General features: G+C 36.7%; 1 protein-coding gene across 24 annotated transcripts in view; it reads right to left on the bottom strand.

Annotated features, from left to right (window-relative positions):
- Nucleotides 1–12226, bottom strand: part of GPHN (gephyrin) — a 268916-nt gene that overhangs the window by 18232 nt on the left and 238458 nt on the right. For 12 of the 24 annotated variants that reach the window (XM_058807892.1, XM_058807893.1, XM_058807888.1 and 9 more), the window contains 3 exons: nt 12061–12214; nt 10100–10221; nt 1102–1173 (listed from right to left, as the gene is read on the bottom strand). In XM_058807892.1, the coding sequence (XP_058663875.1) occupies nt 1102–1173; nt 10100–10221; nt 12061–12214 (348 nt within the window). The remainder of the gene's footprint in view (nt 1–1101; nt 1174–10099; nt 10222–12060; nt 12215–12226) is intronic. The other 12 variants (XM_058807902.1, XM_058807900.1, XM_058807898.1 and 9 more) reach the window with 1 other exon arrangement.

Here is a 12226-nt window from a genome sequence, read left to right on the forward strand (position 1 = left end):
GATAAAGCAGACAGTCTGTATCACATTCTTCACATTAATTTAAAATGTTTTAAATAGAACAGACTCTCATAAATTTTTTGGATGTATAGTATAGCTAAAGATTTAGTCCATTACATGATAAAAACCTAGATTTATAACAACCTGGCTTCAGCATGAATAACTAATTGCTAAACAAGAACCAGTTTTTTGAAAGCCAGGGATAGATTGACTTAGTCACGAGAACAGCAATTTGTTTTGTTTTTCAGTATGCAAACATTAAGCTATAACCCAATCCTCCAACTTTTTCTTACAAAAATGGGCCCATTTACCCTAGTGAGGATCCTCATATGTGAAGTTTTCAGGTACAGTCTTCAATAGGATTTTCATTCCTTTTCTACCTATTTTTATTTCCTACGTGAACAAAACTATAGAAACTCATTATTTCTGTTTGTTAATAGAGAAAATGACAGGTGGCTTGTTCTCCCTCTGTCATCACTCCTGCTCCTTAAGCCTGTCTGTGTTAAAGGGCAAGTTCTCAAAATTAATCTCTATTATTAAATCATCTCCCTAAGTAAGACATAGTATATAATTGCATATGTATTTTGGAAAAAATGCATAGTGCATAGTTTAGAGATTTTCTGAATGTTTCAGTTAGCTTGCTTTAGAAAAGTGGAAAACCAAGTATGCAGTATCCCAGACTCACAGAACATCCTGAGTTGGAAGGGCCCCACAAGGATCACTGAGGTCCAACTCCTGTTACAACTGAAGAATCACAGCAGTGACTTCCCTGGATGCCACTACTACCTTCAAGCAGGACTTTTCCTAATTGGCTCAGTTTTTAAAAGGGAAAAACCTTGATGGATAAAGATGTTTGCTGCTACTGATGAGTAATGTAAACATTTTCATTTTAGCAATGTTGTGGAGCCATGTAAGTCTACAGTGCGCTGGTGCGTAAGAACTTAACTGAAAAGGCAGTGCTACTTAATGGAGAGAGTAACAGACCATCTGCTCCTGTAGGCCAAGGTTGGTAGGAATTGTGCTCCAAGCTCTGCCCTGACAGACACCTGGCCTGTGAGCATGCACGTGCCTCACCGTCCCAAGTGGTTCAAAAACAGTGCTCACCAATCTGGTAGGCCTGTCTCCGCAGTGTTCTGGAAGCTCTGTGTCCCTTCTTCTTTAAAAACATCTGGCTTCCTGAGGGTAAAGGAAGCAGAAGGGGTATAATAACGAGCCAGGGAAGGAGAGAGTCTCCTGGGGTCAAAGGGAAACTCTGTGCCCAGCTGTGTCCCCCTTGGTGGCTCTAGATATTCAATATCACCATGGGAAATGCTTCCTCTTTGCATGGCCAGCCAATGGGAGAGAAAGGGAGCGCACAGGAACATCTTTTCCTTACTGTTCGGATGGGCTTCTCCCAAGAAATGAAGAGTAAAGTTATGGAAGGATTTAGGCTCAACTGGACATGCCAGCAAAGCATGGTTGATCTTTCCTTGCAGTGTCTATGGAGAAACTTCTTTACTCTTGACTTCAAAACAAAGCAAAATGAAGTGTTAACTTGACGTTTTGGAAGGAGGATCACAGATAATGGGAAAATATTTGGAGATGGGCCCCATTGAAACATTTTTACTCACACTTTTAGCTTCTTATTCAGGAAATAGGTCTCAAGGCATAATAACTGTCACCGGGGGGAAAGAGCTGTAATTATCCTAATTTTATAACTCCATAGTCAATAAAGATGCCACTTCATTCATGAGAAGCTTCATACCCTGCTACAAGAAGCAGGATTAGAAAAAATGTCCAAAACTGAGAAAGTTACTCCTATCAAGACCTTATTTAAAACAATTAATGATTTGTTATGAATTCCCAATTATGAAAGCAGCATTACCTTTCACATATATTTCTTCCAAGTCAGTTTTGCTGTGAAAAAACTATTTTTAGATAGTGTCCTTTGTAAAAGGAATATGAAATCAATAGAAATGATGTTTTTATACTCTTAAATGTAGGCCAATTAAATGCTAAAAAATCTTCATTAGACACGAAGATTTATAAATATACCTTTTAAAAAACCCTGAAATCAGATATTCATGATTGAAATGGACCATGACATCAGTCATCACTGTGTGACTCTTGAGCCATTTCTCCATATCAGCTGGCTAGACAGTTAACAACAACAAAGTCAACCTCCCTCCCCAGTCCATGGCCAGCTGAGCCTGCACAAGGTGGCTTCAGTCTGGCTTTTCAAAGATCATTTCTGTGCTGCAGACACTCATGTCCTGTCTGACTGGGGAATGTGAGAAGAAGACTGGGCCAATGTCCCTACACTACTGTTACACATGCCCAAAGTCGCTTCTAACACTGAAATCTAAAATCCTCTTTTGTCACCTTGTAAATCCCCACCATGTTTCTCCTCATAGTTCATAAAGAGAGTCTGGAAGATTGAATGCATACTAATGTTGATAGGAAGAGATGGAAAAATATTCAAAGTATTCAGGTTAAAAGTTTAGATGTCCATTTCTTTCTGACAGGCTTCCCAAGAAAGCCATTTCCTAAAATGGCTTCAGTCTCTCATTTTCTCTTCCATTCATTGCCAGAGTAACAAAGTCAATCTCTGTTTCTCAAAACAGGGTACCTGTGTCATGAAGTGACACACAAAAGACTTCGAGATTTCATGAATGATCTCAGATTCTGGTTTAACCACCAATGTTACAGACAGCAGTCTCAACAATCCAAAATCTTTTCCAGCACGATGCTAAGCTCTGTTGTGTAATTTCTGCTGGTACTAGTCTTCTGATTTTGTGCTTCTACTATGTATTGTCCATTAGAATAACATAAAAATTAATTTAATTTTCTGAAATAATACTTAAGAGATTATTTGCAACCAGGAGAAATAACTCACTTTTTTTTTATGATTTAGTATTTAAAATAGTGTGAGAACCTCCCTGAACTCGCTTCTGTTGGAATTGTAAATAAATATGCAATCTCACTTTGATATAAATATCAAAGCATTTGATTTAGTTTCCTAATAACTAATTACTATCACTGTTAAAATTATGCTTTACTTACACTCTGAATCAGTCTAACTTGAATACATAGGCATTGCTGCTGAAATAGAAAGCTTAGTAAGTTTGTTCTCCATGTGGCTCAGTATTACTGGAAGGTAATCAAGTGATCTTGTAAGAATATCTGTTGGACTAAACAGCCTGAGTTCTGGTATTACTTTAGTACTCAGTCCATCTTTTAACCACTGAAGAAATTTAATGGTCCTTGTCCTGGGAATACAAAGGTGAGGGCAAATTTCATCTTCTAATTCTAGAGGAGATTAGCTCTTTTATATATATATATATATATATATATATACATATGTGCTAGAACTTGTATTTAGATTATTCACAAATGTTTCCTTAAATCTTTACTTCTTAGGATATAAACCTCCAGCCTGTAAATTTTACTTATATTCTTTACTCCTCTATAGATGAATTCATATTTGGCTGTATTAACAGCCAAATATTACTTAACCCAGTTCTGTAAGTGATTCCTATCACTGACACAGTGAGCCATCTTCAGTGTTCACCACCTCTTTGGCTGCTCTGTATCTACTGCCTTTATTAGTTTTCATTGCTTTCTTCTAGGATATTAGTAAAATCTCAAGCCTCAAAAATTTCTCAGTGACTTTGAAACTCAAATTCCCGTATATGCTCTAGGCATTAAGAAGGTTGAAAGTCATTTAAGTGAAGGATACTTTGGCCTCTAGAAGCTGAAATTCTCTTGAAAATAGAACTTATCTCTTTAAGGACTTTTAAAATTGTTAACTTAAGCCTCAAAAATAGACCATAAAAATAGTAATTTTTATTTTCCTCAAACAAATAGATTCTCTCTGTTTTCAAAGATAGGATTTTCAAAGTGTTCTGTCCTCTTTATTATCTGCTCTTTACTGTCATGTGCTACTACTGAGCTGTGATTCTAAACATGCTAATTCAGGAAGGAGCCCATGCTTGTGTTGAACACAGTTAGGAGAATGACACACTGCTGTGCATTAGCTTTGCACCAGTCACCTCTACAGCATGAAATTTTATTACCTGTCACACTATGTAGTTTCCTATTGGTACAGAAGACTCCCTAGGACTTCCACTGTCCCATTTCACAAGTTCTTTTTTCACCTTTGTTTAGGCTGAGACATTCCTTTGTGGTTTTGGAAGATGTGCATTAGATGAGATGACTTGTCAATAAGACAACTTATCTGAAGATTTCCCTAATGATTATCAAGAGTAGTTGTGACCGATATTAAACATTTCTGCTTGAAAAGGAGAATATTCTTGACAGGGCACAAGGAAGGAGAGGACATCTACATCTGAATCACCTTCAAACCATGACTCTGTGTTCCTGCATTCATTAGGCTATGATCAAAATTTATAACAATATCATTTTGTGAGTAGAACTGGAAGTGAAGTCACTTTAGTAAAACCTAATATTGTGACATTTAATGTACTGTCTTTTCTCTAACGTGCATTTTCTTGCAGCCATTTGTTAAATGATCCTACTACTACTACTAATTTGGTTCACAGTATATTTGCTTTTACCCAAGCTGGCATTAAGCTGGAGCAGGGAAAGACCAGGATTCTGTGCCTGGATTTTGCCCATAACTCATATTCCAACTCGTATGATGATATATATCAGGCTGATATTGCATGAGAAATTTTGGAGTTGGAACAGTTTCTTCCCTCTCCTCCCTCCACTCCAGATGTTCCACCTATATTATAACAGTAGTAATTACATGCAAGCCTCACAAATACAAAAGATTTAAACCTTTTTTTGGGATGACAAACTTAAAATTGAAGCTGACTAAATCCTTCAGTAAGATTTCAGTATCTACCTATCAAAGCTTTTATTTTAGGGATATCACAGAGTAATGCTGTTACAACAGCAAGGGTGATTTTTAATAGGTTTACCTGTCATTTAGGAGCTCTATGTCTAATAGTATGTCAAAAAGGAAAGGTAAACAAATAAGAGACTAAACACTTCCCATGTAGAAAAGCTCTCATAAACTGCTGATTTAATAACTGTTCAGATAAATCTTTCAAGCAAGTGATGAAATAATATGAATTTCCTGAATTTTTCTGCTAAAGAGAGAGACTCTTTCTCCACTGTGAAATCACAGATTCATAAATGAAAATGCTCTTGGAAGCAACTAAATATTATACATGCCTCTGAGAAAAATTATAAGGGAATTAGAAAATAGGGAAAAGAATGCAGAGAAGGGGAAAATGCACTCATGTAAACAAAGGTAAAAACAGAGGAAATTGAATTCATTACATACATGATCAAAATTCCTTAGCAAGCCTAATAAGTCTTTCATAGGAGAAAAGCTGTCAAAGCTGAAGACCACTTTGTAAAACAGAGGCCCATACTGCAGCAGATTTTGCTAGGGATAAACTTTACACTTTAAACAATGGAATACAAAAAACAACACAAATGAAATAATCAGACACAAAAATATCCTGACAATTAGACTTCTACAGATCAGATCAGATATGCAACTTATTCTTATCATTGGTTTCCAAAAAACCAAATAAATTCATAAACTATAAGATAAGCAACGCAAATGAAAGCCTTTTTAACTTGGTCTTGTTATTAGGAGGCAACATTGAAAAGTACATTAGAATACCAATTTTAACTGGCCAGTCGTTTTTCTAACTTCTAGCAAGTGTGTCTGAGATTCAGAAATGTAAGACACAACAGTAACAACAGTATCAGAAGGGTTCTTCCTTTCCTTAGCTTTGCATTTGTTTCTTGTGTTTGCAGTAGCTCTGGAAATGGATTTATCTTCCATTTCTACTCAGAGATGTGTGCTTTTGAAACAGCTGGGCTTTTACGTGCTAAGAACACAAATAGAGAAAATTTTGGCTTCTGGCCAGACCTAACTTCAGCTGTATCACATTCCCAGGTCTGTTGCTTTCTCCTATTGCTTTCTTCTAGGATTTCAACTGTAAACTTTATCTATAGGTTTTGGAATGGCTGTTTTTTATTTTGAATATTGTTTGATATATACAATTTATGAGAACAGAAATGATGGTGACAATCTCAGAAATTATTAAAATGCTTGCAAAAGAAATATAATATTAGTTTAAAATGAAAGCGCAACTTTAGCCTAAGTCAGACTTGAGTGGTCAGTTCAAAATGTAACTTCATGTATGATTAATATGCAAAGGCATTTTAAAAATGCTTCTAACTACTCTTCAGAAACCCAGACATTCAGTGTGCTTTCCCATCTTTTCACATTCTCTGTGTTTACATGTATCACAATCCTGGGCTTTAAAGCAGCTGGACAAGCTAATTTTTTACCTAAAAATCTCTGAGTGATTTGCATGCTTAAATTATAGATAGAAATAACCTCTAAATTTGTCTTTGCAAATAATACTCTAAAAATTTTTTTATGCTTGAATATTAGAACTGCAAATATGATTGAAGAGGATTTCCATGGTTGTTAGAAACCTGAGCCATTACAGCAACTGTAATACTCAACTGTGCTCCCTATTATCTTCTGTCTCCCACTCCATTAGTGCTTATGGTGCACAGAAAGTGATACTCCCAGTAAAATGAAGCAAAATTTACCCCATGAAATTTGTTTTGAAAAAAGGAAAAAGGAAAACAAGCATCTAAATCTAAAGTATGGGAAGGAAGAAATATATACCATGATACAGTAAAAAAAAAAAAAGTACAAGTTTTCAACTTTTCCTTCTGAAAAGTATGTTTGCCAGTATTTTTACTACACCAGTAGATATTGCAGGCATATAAAATCTTTTTGTTTTTCAAAGTCTGGATACATATTATACACACAAAATACACATATATATGAGCACACACAAACACACATAATCTATGGTTTAACTTCAGTAAACCATAAAACAGACAGTGAAGGCTTGTTCCTCTCTTCTACAAACATACTAACTCAAGTGTCAAAATTGGACCCTTTGTAACATCTTTCTCCTGCATTTGTTCAAGTGTCACAGTACTCCATCAAATCAGTCATGTTAGTGCAAAAATATGTTAGTCCACTGAAATATTTGTATGGGCAACACTCTGTTAGCTTTATTACGTAATGAAATAACACCATACTTCTTATCAAACTGATGTATACAATCAGATTTTCCTTTTGAGTGAAACAGAACTGCTGGTGCATTTTGCTGTAAAGAAAAGGATTGGGCATGTGAGTGTGGAAGAATGGCAGAAAACTTGCTAGGACTGAGTCCTGATATCTGGTGGAGAAGATTCTTAGCTAAGTCAACAGTGCTGAATTATTCTTTCAATAGTTACTGCAAAGTACACTCAGCTCATTTTTTCTATTCTATGAGCTAAAGTAACTACCTCTGCAGAAGCTGCTTTGTTAGCATGAAACAGAAAAAAGAAGAAAACCAAACATTTAAAAAGAACTGTTACTACCTTTGCCAAGGTAATGCTATCTCAAGACTCAGAGATCATTTTAGTAGCTAAGATTCAAAAGAATCCACCGCTCACATAACTGAAAGCAAAGCTGCAGGCACTTCCTTAGACTGATATATTGGTTTGCTGCCTGGTGTTCAGCTAGCATCTGACTAGTAAAAACAGGTCATAAAATACATTTGTAAAAAATATAGAAAAGCAAAAAGTTCTCTTGGCCCTTAAATCCCACTCACTGCAAGAAAGAAATTCCAAAGAAGAGCAATGAAGCTGTTGAAGGATCTGGGGCACACATCTGATGAGGAGTGTCTGAGGGACCTGGAATTGTTCGGCCTGGAGAAAAAGAGGTGCAGGGGAGACCTTATCACTCTCTACAGCCACCTGAAAGGAGGGTATAGCCTGGCGGGCATCAGTCTCTTCTCTCAAGAAACTTGTGATAGGATAAAAAGAAATGGCCTCAAGTTGCAGCATGGGAGATTTAGATTGGATATCAGGAAAAATTTCTTCTCTGAAAGGTCCTTCAAGCATTGTAACAGGCTGTCCAGGGAAGTGATGGAGTTTCTACCCCTGGAGGTGTTTAAAAGACACGTAGGTGTGGTGCCTGGGGACATGGTTTATTTGTGGACTTGGCAATGCTGGTTAGACTTCATGATCCTAAAGTCTTTTCCAACTTAAATGATTCTATGTTCTAAAGCTGTTTGCTGTTTATTACTGAGAGCTTTCAAAATTATTTATCTTCACAGACTCTCCATGCCTAGGAGGTCACAGAAACAATTCCTGAAGGCAATGGAGTGCATAGCTACAGTTTCACACAATGACCTTAAGTTAAACATTTTTAACCTTTTTAAACTTTTGATAGTGTTAACTTTACAGCAAAGTTGAGACAATAGCTATTTGATTAGGACAAAGCCATAAAGAACAAACAAGCTTTACACGCTTATTTTCCAGGGGAGACTACCAGGGAAAGCACCTTTTCCACTGGATAAAGCCATTGGTAACACAGGATGTAAGATGCATTGACAATAATGTTGGTAACATTAGCTGTTACTTTTGCTCCTGCAGCTGGTAAAAAGTTCCACCTACAGTATTTTGCTGAAGAAAACCCCTGACAATCCCTTTACACAGAGATGACTCCCAGGAGGTAAGAGACTTTTTGTGGCTGTTTTCTTTTTTCCTAGCTACACAAATCTAGAACCTGATCTCTGGATATCATAGTTTCATTTGAAAACTTTTCTACTTATGTTTACAGTTTAAAAATGTCCTTATAATATAGAAAGCTCCAGTGATCCAGGAGCAACTTAGCTATCTCATTTAGATACCACTCCTGGAAAGAAGAGCCTCATGAGTTTGTATGACACCACCACCTGAAACTGGAAGCATTCATGGGCAGGAGGGCTGGGTATCTCTTGCTGGTTGGAAATGCAGTGGTATTTGTGGTGTTTTGTTAGGTTAGAGAAGCAAAAAGGGATACCTGGATGCAGTGAGAGTATCCAGAAGGGTTTGCCTTCCCTAAGATCACAACTGTGATGTCACATTCCCTGTATGAGTACTTCAAACTCAACTGCATTTCCTGCAGCCACCATGCAAGTTGGTTTAATTATTGCAAAACCATGCAGTGGCTGGCCCATTCATACACTTTCCGTCAACCTAATCATGTTTTGTATTGAATACTGCTTTAGGGAAGACTGGTTTGAAATTACCTGCTCTGTAATAGTAACCTGGTTGGATTCCTTTTAGTCCCTGACTGGGACCTTGTCATCTGCTTATCTGCTTTTCTTTTTTTTTTTTTTTTTATTTTTTTTATTTTTACTTTTAATTACCCACTGGGATGACCTGAACAACTCCCTGTCAAACCAAGTCTGTCACTTGGTTTGATACCCCAACTGAAAAGCAAGAAAGACCTTTCAAAGCCTCCAGGTCTCAATACATTGAGGAAATACATTATGCTGAGAAACTCAAGCCATGGATAGCAGTCACTGCCCAGTCTTGGGAAGGACAGAAAGCTGAACACTTCAATCACTTATCCCAGAGCTCTCAAGAGATGTCACTTCACTACCACTGGGAAACAAGGAGCAATCACTATCAGATGAACAGAAAGACTGATCAGTAGGGTGCTACTCTGGGGCAATCAAAGTAAAGATCACTAAAGTTAAAAAAAAAAAAAAAATTCTTTCACATATTTCTGGAAATGATGGCCAATATGCAGCAGTGGGTCCTTCCTCAAAAGAGAATTACTCAGAATATGACAAAATTGTATAGTCTAAATCAATTTTGTCATGGAAAATAAACTCTGAGAGAAACTTTCCTTCTCCCTTTATTTGACCAGAAAAAAGTGTAGCTGCTGTAGAACTGTCTCCCCTTATGTGTTTTAAGTATACTGCTTGGAAGGATACTGCAACAAAAAATTCAATTTGCAACAGGAAATAGATCATCTGTTTCAACAAACAGAATGCAAAACAAATTAAACACCATTAAATACTATTTTTCAAAAGATTTGACCTAATATTAAAATAGACTTATTTCTTGCTATAATGAAAAGGATGAAATACTTTCTCCAAGATGTGCCTTGTCACAACACTGTGACATTTGTAATGAGTGACATTTTCTCTGGTATTTCTTTTTCCCATGGATGCCATAAAGTGCATCACATGAATATGAAGTGACATCTTTACTAACATGTGGTACTTACTTATCACCCACAATTCCCAGGTTGATTGTTGGATAGCCGTGCTCTTGGATTGTAGCTAGCAGAGTTGAACGGTTACTATCCCGAATCTTGCCTGGCAAGAGGTCATCCTCAGGATTCAGCAGCTATAAAACCAGAAACACTCAGTCAGTCTCCTTGGAACACTCTGCTTTACACAAGTCAAGTGAGAATTATTTCTTCAGGTTGGACAGGATATTTTTAGACACATATCATGAAACATATGTACAAAGTGATTTAGTGAATTTTAATTAATAAGATATGTAATGCGCTTGTTTAGTCCAATCCTCCATTGTTTAGTTTGTTTCTACTGGTTCGTGTCTGCAAAACATTCTTACTCCTTATGAGCACATGGCTTCTAATCTCAGACATTAGCAATCAAACAAAAAACTTTCAAGTTTTCACGTTATTCTTCCTCTTTAATTGATTCTAAGGGAACCTCATTGATGTTGTTAACCAGATTTAAAGGCATTAATGAACATTTTGAATTTCCTTGTCTGCTCACCAAAAAAGATATCTTAAATACAACATTCTGCATTGGATTAATGAACAGAAGCCTTATGCTTAGTTCTTATATCAATTACTGTTTTGGATGAAGAACTTTCTCTTAAGATAATCTATCGCGGCAATTACCTCACATGTGTTATGTATTTTGGAAGCTAAACTACAAAACATACATATATAAATGTATGTTTTATATATATTAGAAATTCTAATGTAGGACACAAAAGCACAATACAATATTGACAAGAGGTAAATAATGCTACTACTAATAAGAATGTATCTGTCAAAGTCACAGCATTAGGTAATAAGGTAAGAATAATGAGAAGTGGAGCATGGGTAAATTTTATGCTTTGGCTTGCAGCTCTGTTTCTGTGAAGATTGTCATAGGATGTTAAAGAACGTTTTAGCATTTTACAAAAGAGAATGTCTACATCAGTAAAGGACCCTTTAATGACATGCAAGAATCTTCAATCATATGGAAGTTACCAGTCAGAAAATCACCACCTGTAATCCTTGTAGCTCTATGGATTTATTCCTCAGTTAGTGGTTTGGTTCCTGCATGCCACACCCTGTTTATGTTATGAAATCTGGCAATAATCTGTACCCCAGACGACAAAATTCAACCTATGAAAAGTTTTCAAAGTCTTTCAAAATTGAATGTATCCAAGCTGCATGAGAATACAGCTACTGAGTTAATATTTGAGGCTGGATTTCAAAAAGTTTGTCTTAAAGGACAGTGAAAACTTCATGCTGTTTTAACACACATATTTCAACCCACATGTTCTTTAGATTTTGCTCTTCCTATTCTTTCTCTGTCCTGTTGCTGGAAGAAGTGAGAGGGCACAGTTGCTGGCCTGGGTCAACACACAACATATGTAAAGTTAGTAAATTAAGTTAATCTTAAACCTGATTTTTCTGATGTAGTTAAAACAATTATAAAGCTGGTCTGCAATTCTACCAACAGGAAAGTGTCTGGATTTCAACATGTGCTACTATAAGAAAGAATATTGAGGCACAATACTGCAACAAGGCATTTGGTAGAACTATTGAGTTTTTCAAGTCAGCTTGTCTGCCATTTGTGTTACAGACATAGAGGACGTTGCTTAAAATAAATTACTCTTCAGTAATGACTGGCCACATGAATTACAACCCCAACTACCCCACAGGTTCTCCCTTGCTGGCAGCAGGAAAACAGCTGGCACATGGTTGGATACATTACCAAAATTTTGGCAAAGAGAGTGTGAGACCTGTGAGAAAGCCCCTAAGGGAGAAAACACAAGCAGATTATTATGGGTTGATGCCTCACAGAAATAGCTCATGTCAGCATGAGTTGCTGTCAAAAGTGAGTCTGCTTGGGAGTAGGGTGGAAGCCACTAGTCCAAAACATTGCCTCAAAAAAAAGACAGTATTTCAGACTATAATTCTAAACAAATTTTTCTTACCTCATTCCCTGTTGACATGACTGCAACCACTGGAAACTTGTTAACTTCTACTTCAGTTACTCCAACAGTTGCTAAGAGACCAATCTCAGATGGACCCATGTGGGTTCCTTTAGCCAGCACACATTCACCTCTTTTAATGTCATGTCCTATGGGTCTGAAAATCAGG

This window comes from Ammospiza caudacuta, chromosome 6, assembly GCF_027887145.1.
Source record: "Ammospiza caudacuta isolate bAmmCau1 chromosome 6, bAmmCau1.pri, whole genome shotgun sequence".
NCBI classification, from domain to species: domain Eukaryota; kingdom Metazoa; phylum Chordata; class Aves; order Passeriformes; family Passerellidae; genus Ammospiza; species Ammospiza caudacuta.